This window comes from Mandrillus leucophaeus, unplaced genomic scaffold (genome assembly GCF_000951045.1).
Source record: "Mandrillus leucophaeus isolate KB7577 unplaced genomic scaffold, Mleu.le_1.0 Scaffold747, whole genome shotgun sequence".
NCBI lineage: Eukaryota > Metazoa > Chordata > Mammalia > Primates > Cercopithecidae > Mandrillus > Mandrillus leucophaeus.
Window position 1 is genome coordinate 890,327 of NW_012108108.1, and position 18,172 is coordinate 908,498.

Below are 18,172 nucleotides of genomic sequence, written 5' to 3' on the forward strand. Positions count from 1 at the left end.
AAAAAAAAAAAAAAAAGAGAAAGTAATCGCAAAAACTGCAATTACTTTTGCATCAACCTAATAGCATGTTATTTCAGGGAGGACTCAGAGAGTAAAGATCAGGAATAATTGAAGGGAGATGGTGAGGAATCTAATGGTTGCTTTTAAAATAGAACATTCCTGACTCCCCTACTTTTATTCTTTATTCTTGTGTACTTTCTATACTTCTCATGTATGAAGTCAGATCTGAGAACTGCAAAACGATCATGAAAATGAGTGACCAACAGGGAAAAAAAACATTCATAAGCAGAGAGACAGCACACACTTTAAAAAAGCACGATCTGCTAGGCATGGTGGCTCACACCTAGAATCCCAGCACCCTGGGAGGCTGAGATGGGAGGATCACTTGAGCCCTGGAGTTTGAGACCAGCTAGGCAACAGAGTGAGACTTTGTCGCCACAAAAAATAAAAAAAATGCTGGGCGCGGTGGCTCATGCCTGTAATCCTAGCACTTTGGGAGGTTGAGGTGGGCAGATTACCTGAGGTCAGGAGTTCAAAATCAGCCTGGCCAACATGGTGAAACCCTGTCTCTACTAAAAATACAAAAAATTAGCTGGGTGCAGTGGCGCCCGCCTGTAATCCCAGCTACTCTGGAGGTTGAGGCAGGAGAATCACTTGAACCCGGGAGGCAGAGGTTGCAGTGAGCTGCGATCACACCACTGCACTCCAGTCTGGGCGACAGAGCTAGACTCCATCTCAAAAAAAAATAAAAAAAATAAAAAAAATTAGCCAGGTGTGGTGGCATGTGCCTGCAGTCCCAGTTACACAGGAGGTGGGAGAATCATTTGAGCCCAGGAGATCAAGGCCGCAGTGAGCTTGATTGTACCACTGCACTCCAGCCTGAGTGATTGAGACCCTGTCTCAAAACAAACAAAGCACATGATTTAAAATAACTCCCAACTAGAAAATATTACACAAACCATAGAATTCTTCAGGAAAATCTATTTCTGTAGATGTAGAAAATTTAAATGTACTTTGTTAGCAAAAACTGAAGTAAAGATAGGCTTCAATATTCATTTGGTCTTTAACTTCATGAATAATTCCAAAAACATGGCACTACCAATCCCGAATCTGCCCTAACAGCATTATACATAATTGTAACAGACACTTTTTTTTTTTTTTTTGAGACAGAGTCTTGTTCTGTTGCCCAGGCTAGAGTGGCGCGATCTCGGCTCACTGCAACCTCTGCTTCCCAGGTTCAAGCAATTCTCCTGCCTCAGCCTCCCCAGTAGCTGGGATTACAGGTGCACGCCACCACATCCTGCTAGTTTTTGTATTTTTTTTTTTTGAGATGGAGTTTCGCTCTTGTCGCCCAGGCTGGAGTGCAATGGCATGATCTTGGCTCACTACAACCTCCACCTCCCAGGTTCAAATGATTCTCCTGACTCAGCCTCTCGAGTAGCTGGGATTACAGGCACCTACCACCATGCTCGGCTAATTTTTGTATTTTTAGTAGAGATGGGGTTTCACCATATTGGCTAGGCTGGTCTGGAACCCTTGACCTCAGATGATCTGCCTGCCTTGGCCTCCCAAAGTGCTGGGATTACAGGCATGAACCACTGTGCCCAGCCTAGTTTTTGTGTTTTTTAACCTACAGACAGGGTTTCACCATGTTGGCCAGGCTGGTCTTGAACTCCTGACCTCAAGTGATCCACCCACCTCAGCATCCCAAAGTGCTGGGATTAAAGGGAACCACTGTGCCCAGCCTAGTTTTTGTGTTTTTTAACCTACAGACAGGGTTTCACCATGTTGGCCAGGCTGGTCTTGAACTCCTGACCTCAAGTGATCCACCCACCTCAGCATCCCAAAGTGCTGGGATTAAAGGCGTGAGCCACCACACTTGGCCAATTGTAACAGACACATTTTTTTTTTTTTTTTTTTTTTTTGAGATGGAGTCTTGCTCTATTTACCCAGGCTGGAGTGCAGTGGTGCCATCTCGGCTCACTGCAACCTCTGCCTCCTGGGTTCAAGTGATTCTTCTGCTTCAGCCTCCCAAGTAGCTGGGACTACAGGTGTGCGCCACCATGCCCAGCTAATTTTTGTATTTTTAGTAGAGACGGGGTCTCACCATATTGGTCAGGCTGGTATCGAACTCCTGACCTCGTGATCCGCTGACCTCGGCCTCCCAAAGCGCTGGGATTATAGGCGTGAGCCACCGTGCCCGGCCGTAACAGATACATTTTAAGGCATCTACCTTCAATGTCCATCTTCTCCAAATATGTGAGTTTGTTTCTCATTGGCCAAAAGTGATTCAAACAGGGCTGCTGTATTTACCAGTTAGGTTGTGTTAACTAGACTTTCCAGGGACTTCAGAACTGGGACACAGTTGTTTTAGTGAGGCACCATGAACCCCTGAAGAGGGTGAACTTGTAAGGGACTAGGAGGAGCAAGCACGTTGGAGCCACGTGCAAAACCAGGAAAAACTGACTTGAGAAAGCTGGTATGCAAAGAGGGAAAAAACAAATGGGCCCTGGGCAATGAGAGGTAAGATACTAGGAACTTGGGGCTGTATTTTGTGCCGTTAGGTTCTATGACATTCTCCTTTATTGCTTTGAGTTTGTCTAGATGTTTCTGTTACTTGTAACTCAAAGAACCCCAATGGAATCATCTATCAGGGTCTCCTGAGCCCAAAAGTTCAAGGCTGCAGTGGGCTATGATTGTGTCACTCTACTTCAGCCTGGGCACACAGTGAGACTGTCTCCAAAAAAAAAAAAAGGTGAAGTCCGAAGATGTGACTGAATTGCTGCAATCTCATTGCTGCTTCTTTTTTAGCCTTCCTTCCTTCCTTCTTTTCTTTACTTCTTTCCTCCCTTCCTCCTTCCTTCCTTCCTTCTTTCCCTCCTTCCCTCCCTTCCTCCCTCCCAGTATCCTTATCTGTAAGGAGTTGCTTCTTATGGGCAAAGAAAGTGGTTTACTGAGATCAAATCTACTCTGGTAAAGATGCTGTGAACATTGTTTTGAAATGGCAAGAAAGGTTTTTTGTTTTGAAATGGCATCAAACTTAGTTGATAAAGTAGCAGCAGGGTTTGAGAGAATGGACTTCAATTTGAAGGCTCTACTGTGGGCAAAATCCTATCAGCATCGCATGCTACAGAGAAATCTTTCATGAAAGGAAGAGCCAATTGATACGGTAAACTTCATTGTTATCCACCAGTCACCCCAGCCCTTAGCAATCACCACCACAGCCCTCGGCAATCACCACCCTGATCAGTCAGCAGCCATCAATATCAAGGCAAGACCCTCCACCAGCAAAGATTACAACTTGCTGAAGGTTTAGATGATTATTAACATGTTTTAGCAATAAACTATTTTTTTTCTCTTTTTTTTGAAATGGAGTCTCACTTTGTTGCCCAGGCTGGAGTGCAGTGGCACGATCTTGGCTCACTGCAACATTTGCCTCCCCAGTTCAAGTGATTCTCCTGCTTCGGCCTCTTGAGTAGCTGGGACTACAGGTGCCCACCACTATGCCTGCATAATTTCTTGTATTTTTCTTTAGTAGAGATGGGGTTTCACCATGTTGCCTAGGGTAGTCTTGAACTCCTGATCTCAAGTGATCCATCCGCCTTGGCCTTCGAAAGTGTTGGGATGACAGACGTTAAGCCATTGTGTCCGACCAATAATGTATTTTTATTTATTTTTTTTGAGATGGAGTCTCACTCTGTGGCCTAGCTGGAGTGCAGTGGCGCAATCTCGGCCTCCTGAGTTCAAGCAATTCTCCTACCTCAGCCTCCTGAGTAGCTGAAATTACAGGTGTGCACCACTTTTTGTACTTGAGCCTGGCTAATTTTTTTTGTATTTTTAGTAGAGACGGGGTTTCACCATGTTGGTCAGGCTGGTTTTGAACTCCTGACCTCGTGATCCGCCCACCTTGGCCTCCCAAAGTGCTGGGATTACAGGTATGAGTCACCCCATCAGCCTGCAATCATATTTCATTGGTTTATGCAATTGTGTATTAAATTTAATAATCACAACACAAGTGTAAGCTACCATTCGAGACCAGCCTGGGCAACGTGGTGAAACTCTTCCTTTCACTTGAACACACAGAGGACACTGTAGAGTATGAAGTGGCCTAATTGCAATATTGTGTCTTAGAGAACAGGGAGACCAGAGGAGAGGGAGAGAAATGGGGGAATGGCCGGTTGGTGGAGCAGTCACAACACATGCGTTTTGTTAAGTTGACCGTCTTACACAGATGTGATCTGTGGAACCCCAAACCAAGTACAACAGTAACATCACACGCTATAACATATTAATAGTAAAAAAGTCTGAAATATTCTGAGAATCACCAAAGCATGACACACAGACACTAAGTGAGCATATGGTGGCGGAGAAACAGCACTGGTAGGCTTGCTTGATGCAGGGTTACAACAAACTTTCAATATATGAATGGATACCACATCTGTACAGTGTGATAAAGTGAACTGCAATAAAATAAGGTATGCTTGTTATTAGTAAATCTTTTACTTTTAGACCATAAGAAAACAGACCATATAATAAGAACACAGACAGAGACCTTGATTTTTAGGAGAACCTTTTCCCTTTAATCAGTGGAAATTCCCAATAGGAGCCATTTTACTCACCTGGACCAGCTCTATAGCTGTGGAAGAAAAATCACAGCAGTAAACAAAGAGTCCTGGGTCACTGAAATGGGCAGAAAAGACAGAACAATGAGACTACAAATTGAGCTATGTCTACTCTCATTCTTGTGTAGTAGAGTTAAAATATCAAACGGGAAAAACCATCATTCATTCAAATAAACTGTATCTATTAGTCACAACATATTTTGGTTAAAATCCTTTTTGAATTATATCCTTTTGGAGGCTGTGTGGACATAGCTAATATGAAGTTTATAAAACAACCAGTGAGTTCCAAATCAATGTCTTCTCTTTTTCCATCTACAGAAATCCTACGTTTCCCTCAAATGAAGCCTTGCTTGATAGCACCACAAGAATTCTTTTTTCTCCGCTCTGAGCTACCTTGGCACTTTCTCCACACCAGGAACACATCTGTACCTGTCTGTTGGCCCCCACCACATAGTGGGTGAGTGCTGTGACAGCAGAGATTACACCTCTCGCTTATTAGTTCACCAAACACTACTGTGGGTCCACTATGTATTGGGTATTATCTTAGATGCTAAGGAGATAAAGACGAACAACACAAAATCCCTGTGCTTATTTCTCTTGGTATCCTCACTATCTAGCACAAGTCTCAGCACAAGGTAGCAATACAAAAAATGTTGATTTTAAAACCATCAAAATTGCTTCCATTATGAAGCATATTATATATTTATTCTGAAGACATCAAAATGCAAAACAATTTGTAATGCCAGAATTCTTTTTGTCAGGACAGGTCTAAATAAAAATGGGAGAGGAGGAAGGCTGTACGCTTGTGTTTTAGAAACAACAGCCCAGAGCTCTTCTGCACTGTTGGGCTCATTCTTTGAGAGACCCTGGGATTTTTGGGAGTATGCAATACCTCCAGCTTCTCAAAGGCATGGGCTCTGCTTCCTGCTGAACTGTTGACCTTTGGAGCAGACAACTTTTGGGAGGTATAATCAAGACTAAAAACCTGGGAAGCTGCAGCATTTGCTGTGGTAATCACTAGCTACCTGTGGCTATTTAAATTAAAAATTCAGTTTCTCAGTCCTATTAGATACATTTCACACGTGGCTAGTGACTGCCATAAGGGCAGTAGAACATTTCCATCACTGCACAAAGTTCTATTCCACAGTACTGCTCTGGAAGCTGGGGCCATGCCTGTCCTGTTCTTGAATCAGCCAGGCAGCTGCATCTGCCGAGTACCCATTAAGGTCATGGGCTAAGTTCTATCAGACTCAGCTTCTGCTTTCTAAAACACTCATTGCAGTCTTCACCTCCTGGGTTCAAGTGATCCTCCTACCTCAGCCCCCCAAGTAGCTGGGATTACAGGTGCGCACCACCATGCCCAGCTAATTTTTGTATTTTTAGTAGAGATGGGGTTTCACCATGTTGGCCAGGCTAGTCTCAAACTCCTGACCTCAGGTGATCCACCTGCCTCGGCCTCCCAAGGTGCTGAAATTACAGGCATGAGCCACTGTGCCTGGCAAGTGTTGTTTTCTTCTTTATGCTTTTCTTTTTTTTTTTTTTTTGACATGAGGTCTCGGCTCTGTCACCTAGGCTGGATGGTAGTAGGGTAATCTCAGCTCACTGCAGCCTCTGCCTCCTGGGTTCAAGTGATTCTGCAGCCTCAGCCTCCCGAGTAGCTGGGACTACAGCTTCCCACCACCATGCCGTTAATTTTTGTATTTTTAGGACAGACGGGGTTTCACCATGTTGGTTAGGCTGGTCTTGAACTCCTGACCTTGGCTTCCCAAAGTGTTCAGATTACAGGCATGAGCCACCACACCTGGCCTCTTTGTGCTTTTCTTTTATCTTTTTTTTTTTTTTTGAGATGGAGTTTTGCTTTTGTCGCCCAGGCTGGAGTGCAATGGCATGGTCTCGGCTCATTGCTACCTCTGCCTCAGCTTCCTGAGTAGCTGGGATTACAGGTGCCTGCCACCATGTCTGGCTAATTTTTGTATTTTTAGTAGAGACAGGGTTTCTCTATGTTGGCCAGGCTGGGCTCGAACTTCTGACCTCAGGTGATCTGCCCACCTTGGCCACTCAAAGTGCTGGGATTACAAGCGTGAGCCACCACGCCTGGCCTGTGCTTTTCTTTTTCTACAGGTCATATAGTTATCCCTAGGTATCCAGCTCAAGTCTCTTACACAATGGTCTCAGGTGTAGCATTTGCATACAACCCACACACATCCTCCTGCATAGATTAAATCATCTCTAATGCCTAATATAAATGCTATGTAAATAGTGATATACTTTTTTTTTTTTTTTTTTTGAGATGGAGTCTTGCTCTGTCCCCCAGGCTGGAGTACAGCGGTGCAATCTTGGCTCGCTGCAAGCTCCGCTTCCCGGGTTCACGCCATTCTCCTGCCTCAGCCTCCAGAGTAGCTGGGACTACAGATACTACCACCACACCCAGCTAATTTTTTGTATTTTTAGTAGAGATGGGGTTTCACCGTGTTAGCCAGGATGGTCTCGATCTCCTAACCTCGTGATCCACCCGCCTCAGCCTCCCAAAGTGCTGGGATTACAAGCGTGAGCCACTGCGCCCGGCCGTAAATAGTTATGTTTTAAAAAATTGTTGTACTATTTCTGAGACAGGGTCTTGCTCTGTCACCTGGAGTACAGTGGTGTGATCATGGCTCACTGCAGCCCCAACCAATCCTCTGGCCTCAGCCTCCAAAGTAGCTGAGACTACAGGTGCATGCCAGCATGCTTGGCTAATTTTTAAGTTTTTGTAAAGACAAGGTCTCATTATGTTGCTCAGGCTCGTCTTTAACTTCTGGGCTCAAGTGATACTATCTCCTTGTCCTTCCAAAGTGCTGGGATTATAGGCATGGGCCACTGTGCCCAGCCTGTACTATTTATTTTCAATCCAAGGTTGCTTGAATCCTTGGATGCAGAACAGGTGAATATGAACGGCTGAGAGTATTACTTTTAAAATCAGAGTCCTTAATTGGGATCTGAGGATAGAACTGCATTTCAAAATAATTGGTTTTCTCTATTTTACTTCATATACTTAAAATTAGCCCAAGATAAATCTATATAGAGATCCGTGCATTTGTAGAGTAGTGGTTGCTTAGGGCTAGAGGCTGGGGGAAATCGGGAAATGGGGAGTGACTGCTAATGGGTATGGGGCTTCTTTTTGGGGTGATGAAAATGTCCTGAAGCTGACTGCAGTGATGGCTGCACAACTCCGTGAATTAACTTAAAACCACTGTATTATGGTCGGGCGCGGTGGCTCACGCCTGTAATCCCAGCACTTTGGCAGGCTGAAGTGGGTGGATCACAAGGTCAGGAGTTCGAGACCAGCCTGGCCAACACAGTGAAAACCCGTTTCTACCAAAAATACAAAAATTAGCTGGGCATGGTGGCGGGCGCCTGTAATCCCAACTACTCGGGAGGCTGAGGCAGGGGAATTGCTTGAAGATGGGAGGTAGAGGTTGCAGTGAGCCAAGATTGTGCCACTGTACTCCAGCCCGGGCGACACGGCAAGATGCTGTCTCAAAAAAAAAAGAAAAAAGAAAACCAACCAAACAAAAAAACCACCGTATTACACACTTTGTATCTCCAAAAAGCTGTTATATATAAAAAGAAAACAAATGAAAAATACATTAGCCTGAGAAATGATCCAAAGACTTTATCAGATACATTAAAAAAATATTAAGAACCCTGGCCTGTGCAACATGGCAAAACCCCATTTCTACAAAAAAGACAAAAATTAGCAGGGGTGGTGGCACACGCCTGTTGTCTCAGTTACTTGGGAGGCTGAGGTGGGAGGATCAACTGAGCCCAGGAAGGCTGAAGCTACAGTGAGCTGTGATGGCACCACTGCATTCTAGCTTGGGTGATAGAGAGCCTGTCTCAAAAAAAAAAAAAAAAGGGCAATAAGGGTAACTCAAGAAACATAAAAAGGCTGTAAAGACTGCAGAGTGGGCTGGGCGTGGTGGCTCATGCCTGTAATCCCAGCACTTTAGGAGGATGAGGTGGGTGGATCACCTGAAGTCAGGAGTTCGAGACCAGCCTGGCCAACATAGTGAAAGCTTGTCTCTACTAAAAAAATACAAAAATTAGGCTGGGCATGGTGGCTTACACCTGTAATCCCAGCACTTTGGGAGGCCGAGGCGGGCGGATCATAACGTCAGGAGATTGAGACCAGCCTGATCAACATGGTGAAAGCCTGTCTCAACTAAAAATACAAAAAATTAGCCGGGCGTGGTGGCGGGCACCTGTAGTCCCAGCTACTCGGGAGGCTGGGGCAGGAGAATGGCGTGAACCTGGGAGGTGGAGCTTGCAGTGAGCTGAGATTGCGCCACTGCACTCTAGCCTGGGAGACAGAGCAAGACTCCGTCTCAAAAACAAACAAACAAAAAAAACCACCAACAACAAAGCAAAAATGAGCCAGGTGCGGTGGCTCCCACCTGTAATCCCAGCACTTTGGGAAGCTGAGGTGTGTGGATCACCTGAGGTCAGGAGTTTGAGACCAGCCTGACCAACATGGAAAAACGCCGTCTCTACTAAAAATACAAAATTAGCTGGGTGTGGTGGCACATGTCTGTAATCCCAGCTACTCGGGAGGCTGAGGCAGGAGAATCGCTTGATCTCACGAGGTGGAGGTTGTGGTGCGCCAAGATTGCGCCACTGCACTCCAGCCTGGGCAACAAGAGCAAAACTCAGTCTCAATCAATAATACAAAAATTAGCTGGGTGTGGTGGTGGGGACCTGTAATCTCAATTACTTGGGAGGCTGACGCAGGAGAATTGCTTGAACCTGGGAGGTGGAGGTTGTGGTGAGCCGATATTGAGTTACTCCAGCCTGGGCGACAGAGTGAGACTCTGTCTCAAAAAAGACTGCAGAGTGATGCAGCTGGACGACATCAACTAGGGAGGTTTTCTAGATGCTTCTGATCTAGAATATGAGGAAGGAAGGAAATAGTGTAGTAGAAACAAAGGACATTTTGGAAAGGTATGGAATCAGGGGAAGACATGAAAGGTGTGACCAGTGCACTGAGGGATAAGAGGACATACTTTATAGGGCACATTCTTACAGAGGACCTTGAAAACTATGCCCAACAATTTAAAAACCTGATTCACAGGCAGTAGAAAACATGTCAATTCTGAGCCAGTGAATTACATGAACAAGTGGGTTCTAGCAAGATATTGAACACAGCAATCTTATTTAAATGGCATAAAGAGGCTGTGGCAAAGATGCCATCTGAACTGCCATTCAGTTTTACATTCATTGATGATATTGATGATTAATGGCCACAACTTGAAGCTAAGTCAATCTCCCATTTGAGGTGGGTTCCTCAGAGTGTAACTTCAAGAGCAGAACAATCTCTTTTCTTCAGTGTTAGCTACTAGGACTGCCATTTTCTTAGAAATTTCTGAGAACAAATTGTAGAAATATTTAAATGTATATTGGTAATGAGGCTAATGTTTTACTCAATCCTGTTAATGAATACCGTGGACTAAATTGGTAAAGTATATATTATACGAAACCTTTGAGAAACTGGATTCCAATAATGAATACAGAACTGGAATGTCATTTCCACAAGGGGTTTAAAAACAGTTATAGGGCCAGGAGCCATGGCTCACGCCTGTAATCCCAGCACTTTGGAAGGCAGAGGCGGGTGGATCACTTGAGGTCAGGAGTTCGAGACCATCCTGACCAATACAGTGAAACCCTGTCTCTACTAAAAATACAAAAATTAGCTGGGCATTGTGGCGCATGCCGGTAATCCCAGGTATTTGGGAGGCTGAGGCAGGAGAATCACTTGAACCCAGGAGGCAGAGGTTGCAGTGAGCCAAGATTATGCCACTGCACTCCAGCCTGGGTAACACAGCAAGACTCCTTCTCGAACAAAACAGGTATGTTATAATAAATATATCTGGTGTTGGTCTTTGTGGTTCCAGGTACAGAGTTCCAAAAACCTTAAGAATTTCCTCAGCAAGATGGGCATCGTGGCTCACACCTATAATCCCAGCACTTTGGGAGGCTGAGGCAGGTGGATCACCTGAAGTCTGGAGTTCGAGACCAGCCTGGCCAATGCAGTGAAACCCCATCCCTACTAAAAATATAAAAATTAGCTATGCGTAGTGGTGTGCACCTGTAATCCCAGCTACTAGGGAGGCTGAGGCAGGAGAATCACTTGAACCCAGAAGGCCTAGGTTGCAATGAGCCGAGATCGTGCCACTATACTCCAGCCTGGGTGATGAAGCAAGACTCCATATCTTTTGTTATTCATAATGAACTCCCCCAGGACCACACTGAATTTATGTTAATGAGACGACCTGGGGTGGGGCCAACACCAGGAAGGGTAAATAGACTGGAACTTTCTTTCAGCTTCACCCACCAACATCCTGAATAGAAATGCAGATTATGTTGTATGAAAACTATTACCTTCTTCTCCTTTTAAAGTTAATTTTCCCATAAGTCTGTATCCTAGAGTATAAAAACTCTTGAGGTTGGGAATGGTGACTTATGCATGTAACTCCAGTACTTTGGGAGGCCGAGGCAAGAGGATCACTTGAGCCCAGGAGTCTGAGACCAGTCTGGGCAACGAAGTGAGATCCTGTCTCTACAAAAAATAAACAAAAATTAGCTGGGCATGGTGGCATGTGTCTGTAGGCCCAGCTACTTGGGAGGTTGAAGTGAGAGGACTGCTTGAGCCTAGGACTTTCAGCCTGCAGTGTGCTCTGGGTGTACCACTGTGCTCTAGTCAGGATGACAGAACAAGAGCTTGTCTCAAAACAAAAAAAACTCTTGATGAGCTTCCAGGTTGGTGAACACATCCGTGTGCTAGGAGGGCCCTGCACTGAGCTCCTCAGGGACAAAGCTCCTGAGTGTGAGATCCTGTGAACTCCACCCTAATTATTTCTTCAGCTGGCTGTTAATCTGTATCTTTCGTAACAAACACATAAATGTAAGTGAAGTGCTTCCCTGAGTTCTGTGAGTCATTCTAGGCAATTATCGAACTGGAGATAGGGCTCCCCTGATTTACAGCCTGTAGGGCAGAAACACGGAGGGCCAGATTCACAACTGGCATCTGAAGTCAGGGGCAGTCTTCTGGGACCAAATCCTTAACTTGTGCAATCTGATACCAACTCCAAGTAGACAGTGTCAGAATTAATTCAATTCTGGACAATTCTAGGACACCCAGCTGTTGTTGAATTGGTCAGTGTTGGCAAAAACCCCGCACATTTGGTGTCAGAAGTGTTCTGTTTAAGTACACAAAACAGAGTGTTTTCATCAGAACAGGAGACGTCTTCATGTATGTTAGCTTTCTCAACTCTACCATGGGGGTGATGACAACTCAGCCGCTGACTGTTCTTCAGAGATCACGAGAATGGAAAAGGTGAACACATTTGTTCCTTAGAAGGTAGCACTACATGTTACACTATCAAGTTTTAAGTCTAGTTTTCCAAATGACAAAGATAATCAAATTCAATCAATCCATAAATGAATAATGTAGAAATCTGAATTTGACATAATCCATATTTTCCAATAACCATTACTGATAGTTTGATGTAGCAAGTTTTGAAAAAAACCTTTACTTTTTTTTCTTGCTACATTGCCCTGGCTGGTCTCACACTCCTGGCCTCAAGCAATCCTGCTTTGGCCTCCCAAAGTGCTGGGATTACTGTCGTGAAGCAATGCACCCAGCCAACCTTCACTTTTATCTTCTTTGCTATCATTAACTTTTACAACATACTTACTTGTTCGTTTGTAAAATTGGAAAGACTGTGTTTCCCACACCACAACCAACCTGCAGACAGAAATGAACTATTAATCACAGAACTTTCCAGAGTTAATTCCCTAAAGCTAGAAAAATAATAATCAACAAGAAGCTGGCCTAACTGTATTAGGGAAGCTGTAGTGACCAGAGCTAAACAGTACCCATGACATTTGTTGATTTCGATCTTGACTTCAGGAACCCTTAAAAAGACAAGAGCTGGGTTTTCATTAGCAGAAAGGAGCTGGTCTAGAAAAAAGGGCAAGGATTGCTTTTATCTTTTGAGTTCTAGCAAGTGGTCCTGTAGATGAAGTATTTTCTTACTGAGCTTATATTGTTAGTGTGAAAATATTTGTAATCAACTGTGCTGAAAAATGTATGAAAAGGGGACCTTGGCAACCTTGTCCTAAACACAGCGCTGTGTGGTAATGAAGACAGCAACTATTCACTAAAGGCTTAACTATGTGCCAGATATTGTTCTTAGCCATTTTACGTACATTATATCCATCCTCATAACTACAAGGTGCAGAGGCAGCAGTCTCACTGCTCAGAGAGGGTAAGGAAATTGTCTAAGATCACACCATAGGACTCAATCCCAAGGTTAACCAGTTTCAGAATCAGCTTCCAGTAACGTGTGCAGTCCCCATTTATGAATTTATATTATACCAATCTAGACATTTTTCCAGGTCTAGACTCTGCTACACTATCCAAACGCAGAGGAAGAGAATTATCCCAGGCCTAAGACACAGGCACCATCCTAACTACCCTCTTTGTTCCTGTAAACTGTATTAGAGGAGAAGCAACAGTTTGTCTTCTGATCTGGGACTTTCTTACAGGGTTACAGCAATGATCATGTTGAGCTCTTTCACCTGTATGATGCAGTGGCATGTGACAGGTACAGCATGATGCTATTAATACAATTTTTGGAAGTGACATGCTATTCCCATGTGATCTTTGTCCATCATGACCACCAGATATCTGGCCTGCACTGAGGGCATTTTATCAGTTCAAAAATGGAGGTGGTTCCAGGCTAATAAAAGGGTCAAGTCTAGTCAGCATCATCCAATATTGTCACCCTCTCTATGCTACTTCACGTGCTCAAGTATAATAGCTTCACATGCCCCACTACCGAGACAATAAAAGGTTACCTCCAGTATTCGGTAGGTGGCTGAGGATCCAGGAAACTCATCAGCACAAATTTCCAGGTCACTAATTTTCTGAGTTACATTCTCCTCCACAGGAGGTGTCTCTGTTTTATGTTCAAGGCTCTTCGAAGAACACTTGTGCTGTTCTTCCATTATTAAACTAGGTCCATCCTCATTGTTTCTACATTCAGGTACTTCACTCCTCTTGTTCTCCAAGAACCAATCCTTCAAATGATTTTGATTCTGGCTAGGTGCCAGCTCAGGGAATTCGGTAAAAAGCCAATGTCTATCCTTGAAAAACCCATTTTCATGGATTTTGTAGAAGTTATTCCAGTATTTGTGGGCATTGATCTCATAATCAACTGTAAATATTTAAGAAAGAATTTTAAGAACCAGCTCTCAAATATTTTAGTTATATCTAATGTCAATTATCCTGCTTTACCAAATGTCACTTTAATACTAAAAGTATCCTCAGGTAGAGCCACAGTCCCAGAGCTGAAGGCCTTTCTGAGGTCATTTAGTCCTGCCATCTGGCATTATACCTGAAAGGCCCTATTCGTCATTACAGGAGAGTCTAAATTCTGTTTAAACAATCAACCAGAGAACTTACTACCTATCAAGTATCCTCCTACACCTTTGGATGACTTTTTTTTTTTTTCCCCTGAGACAGAGTCTCTGTCGCCCAGGCTGGAGTGCAGTGGTGCGATCTCGGCTCACTGCAAGCTCTACCTCCCGGGTTCACGCGATTCTCCTGCCTCAGCCTCCTGAGCAGCTGGGACTACAGGCGCCTGCCACCATGCCCGGACAATTTTCTGTATTTTTTAGTAGAGACAGGGTTTCACCGTGTTAGCCAGGATGGTCTTCATCTCCTGATCTTGTGATCCGCCTGTCTTGGCCTCCCAAAGTGGTGGGATTACAGGCATGAGCCACCGCGCCCGGCTGGATGACTTTTAACTATTAAAAAATCCTAGAAGTAGCCAGGTGCAGTGGCTCATGCCTGTAATCCCAGCACTTTGGGAGGCTGAGGCGGGCAGATCACGAGGTCAGGAGATTGAGACCATTCTGGCCAGCATGGTGAAACCCCATCTGTACTAAAATACAAAATATTAGCCAGGCGTGGTGGTGCACGCCTGTAGTCCCAGCTACTCCGGAGGCTGAGGCAGGGGAATCACCTGAACTAGCGAGGAGGAGATTGCTGTGAGCTGAGATCTTGCCACTGCACTCCAGTCTGGTGACAGAGCAAGACTCTGTCTCCAAAAAAAAAAGATGTATGGACAGTTTAAATAAAAGCTGTTTTTAAGGTGACCATGACAATCCCAGATTTCAGTTTACTGCTCTTGCCGATTCAGGGGGCCTTGACTAGTGTAGTAGAAAGGATAAAACCTAACAAATTGAGCAGGACAGTGACAATGGAAGGTAGAATCCAATAACGAGTGAGTTAACAATTCACAACTCACTTGCTGAATCAACCAAGACTCCCTAAGAAATAGGATTTTAGTTCCACTGCTGCTACTACTGACTGCTTACCTTTGGGAAAAGCACTTAATGTCCTGTGGTCCAAGTGTCTTTAACTATAAAAAGAGAATATTGAACCATATGATTTTCAAAATCCCTTTCAACTCTTTAACTTGCTTTGATTTAGTTGCTGTCAAACTATGCAGGGTGAATGTTTTGTAACTGGAATCTTATTGTACAGAACTCTTTCAGAGGGTACTAAATTTGTAGTCCTATCTTCAACTGTCTGGAACAATCAGTCTTAGTTTTAGTATCTAGGGATATTTTGCAGTGAAATCATCCACCTCTCAAGCAGGGGCCTCCTTTTCTTTGGTCAGACTTAATCTCCACTCTGTTGCATCCACCTTTCCTTGACTGAAGCCCTAAATTCTCATAACCATCACACAAGTAATAGACACACAGTCACCAGTCATTAGCCCCCCTCCCAGCAATATTTAGAATGTAATCACTTAAATGAAGCTTCAATGGAAACATCTCCTCATGGAAAGTGCAAATCATGTAGAAAGTACAGGCTCCAAGATGATCGCGTGACCACACAGTCGTCATTGGCTAGCCATATCAACGTGGGTCTAGTCAACATAATTAAAGAAAAAATTACCCTCCTCCAAAGTAAAACTATATATATAAAAAACCCTCTACGACTTAACAAGATTTTGTTACAATGCAGCCCTTTTCCCTCCTTGCTCATCCCCTCCCCGTCCCGCTCTACTCCTGAGATCTGCATCAGGCCAGTAATAAAGGACCTAGGCGGCCGCGGTTCTCTGGCCTCTCCGGGAGGGCGCGTTCGGCAGTACGCTGGCTGTTGATACTACTGAGAGCCCATTTAAGCGCACCTTGTTTCTCCTGGCACACCCGCTGGGTACTGTTCTCCTGGACTTTTCTCTCCGCCGCTGCGGCTTGCTCTTCTGACCACTCCACATTGTCCCTGAGAAAATCAAATGGGCAGCTTAGGGGCCTCACGTCCTGGCTGCGGGCAGGGTAAGTCGCTGGCCTACGAGTTTCTCTCCCCTTGGAGAGTGCCTCAGGTAGGGCAGCTGGACTCGTAGCCGGCGGTCAGGGGCTTTTCGGAGGGCTCCGAGGCGGCGGGACAGAGGGCGAGCGACACGCCGGGCGAGGGGCAGGGTGATTACCAGGCATTGTGGTGGAAGACACGCGCGGGATCGCTCAGGAACCGGTTCCCAAACTGCTGCCTCTTATCGGCGAGGACTGCAGGCGCACCTTCAGGGTGGGAGCCGGCCATGACACCGGAGCCGGAAACACTTAGCTTTCGGTAACGCGAGAACTTGCTACGGGCCACTCCCTCTTCCAGAAGACGCTGAGTCTGGGCGGGAAAAACGGTGGCGGGGCAGGGCGGCCCTGGAGCCCTGTACGGGTGGAGCCTGGGAGCTGTCGTTTGGGGCTGCCCCAGGGTTGGCGAAGGGCTCTCTAGGGAAGGGGACCAGGCAGGGGGAAATTCTCCCCGGAGTCGTTTCTCATTGATGAGGTGCTGATGGACGTGCAGGTTAGGCAGAAAGTGGGAGACATTCCACTTGAGCCCCAGTTCAATGCTGGGATCCCCTAACAGGTTCCCTAGCTTCCCTCAAGTTGTAAAACAGGAAAAATCTAGAATCATTGTAAGAGTTGAGGCTACCTGGTTCCACTATGGAGCCGATGTCCAGAACTGAAGAAGGTAGCAAGCAGTGGGAAGAAACCGGGCAATTTCCAGCTTCTGTGGTCAGCTCTTCATAGTGTGGGTGTATATGTATACACAATGTGTATATATATTTTGGTTGGGGTAGGGGAAGATGGAGATATGAAATTAGAGAACACAAGGCTTAGCAAATCAAATGGAATATCCAAGGACAAGTTTTTTTTTTTTTTTATTATAACCATCTAACCTTTTTGAATCATCTGTATTATATTTATTATAATTATCCTTATTAGCACAATTAAGATTGTAATACACACATACATAGTTTGTCATAGCAATACATTTCAGCCTTACATTTCTATTTCTAGATCTAATACAAAATGGCTCTCAAAAGAATCTAGAAGAAAGTATGTTATAGACATAATGGTATTTGAGAAGACTTCCAAGAGAAGCATGATGAATACCACTTGGAAAAGAAGGAAAGGGCAGAGACCAAACAAGGACCACCCCAATACCTCTTGGACGTTATTTAATGTCATAATGTCAGAATAAAGGGAAAGATGAATTTTTTAAAAAAAGGAAAGGGTTAGTGCAGTGCTAGACGTATTATATTGGTAATTAGTATTTTTTTTTTTGAGATGGAGTCTTGCTCTGTTGTCCAGGCTGGAGTACAGTGTCCGGATCTCAGCTCTCTACAACCTCCATGTCCTGGGCTCAAGTGATTCTCCTGCCTCAGCCTCCTGAGTAGCCGGGATAACAGGTGTGTGCCACCACACTCAGATAATTTTTGTATTTTTAGTAGAGATGGGGTTTCACCATTTTGCCTGGGCTGGTCCCGAACTCCTGACCTCAAAGGATCTGCCCGCCTTGGTCTCCCAAAGTGTTGGGATTACAGGTGTGAGCCACCGCGCCCAGCCAGTAATTGTTTATTCCATTGTAAATTCTTTCTGTAGGTAAAACTATGGGGAGCAACGAATGATTCTATACTTTTTCCTCCAAAGAAATGGGAACAAGCTGTAAGCCCTCTCTAGGAAGAAAAATATGCAAGTTAATGAAAAAGATAGTAAAGAAGTTGTACTTCATTTGAAGACAATATGCTTTTGCCATTCTTGTGGTCTTTGGGAAACATTTTGAACACAAGCTCCATACCCAGAAACAAGTACAAGGAATTTTTATCTTTTCTCAAGGCCGGCTGTTTGCAGATATGGTGGTTGATTTACATTTATTTCTGGCATCTTGTTTTCTCATCTATGGGCTTTTATTCTCCCCTCAGTAAAAGCTGCTAGTGTTCCCAATCAACAGTCCCACTGCACATTTTCTTGCAGACAGCTCATTGTCTTCATTTGAATTTACTATATTAGTTCCAAAGGAGACATTTTAAATGTCAAACAGCTTTGGCCTTTTTTTCTGTGAAATGTGCTAAAGTATCCTAAACTTAATTTTATTTTTTATTTTTATTTATTTTTTTGAGACGGAGTCTTGCTCTGTTGCCCAGGCTGGAGTGCAATGGCAC

At 44.5% G+C, this 18,172-nt stretch overlaps 1 protein-coding gene across 2 annotated transcripts in view; it reads right to left on the reverse strand.

The window, feature by feature from the left end:
• Positions 1-16,300, reverse strand: part of METTL2A (methyltransferase like 2A) — a 30,774-nt gene extending 14,474 nt beyond the window's left edge. The window contains exons 1-5 of one of the 2 annotated variants that reach the window (XM_011966125.1): positions 16,160-16,300; positions 15,863-15,954; positions 13,518-13,876; positions 12,353-12,402; positions 4,620-4,680 (exon numbers count right to left, since the gene is read on the reverse strand). In XM_011966125.1, coding sequence (XP_011821515.1) covers positions 4,620-4,680; positions 12,353-12,402; positions 13,518-13,876; positions 15,863-15,954; positions 16,160-16,269 — 672 coding nt within the window. In that variant the 5' untranslated portion in view covers positions 16,270-16,300. The remainder of the gene's footprint in view (positions 1-4,619; positions 4,681-12,352; positions 12,403-13,517; positions 13,877-15,862; positions 15,955-16,159) is intronic. The other variant, XM_011966127.1, reaches the window with a different exon arrangement.
• Positions 16,301-18,172: the final 1,872 nt, after the last annotated feature.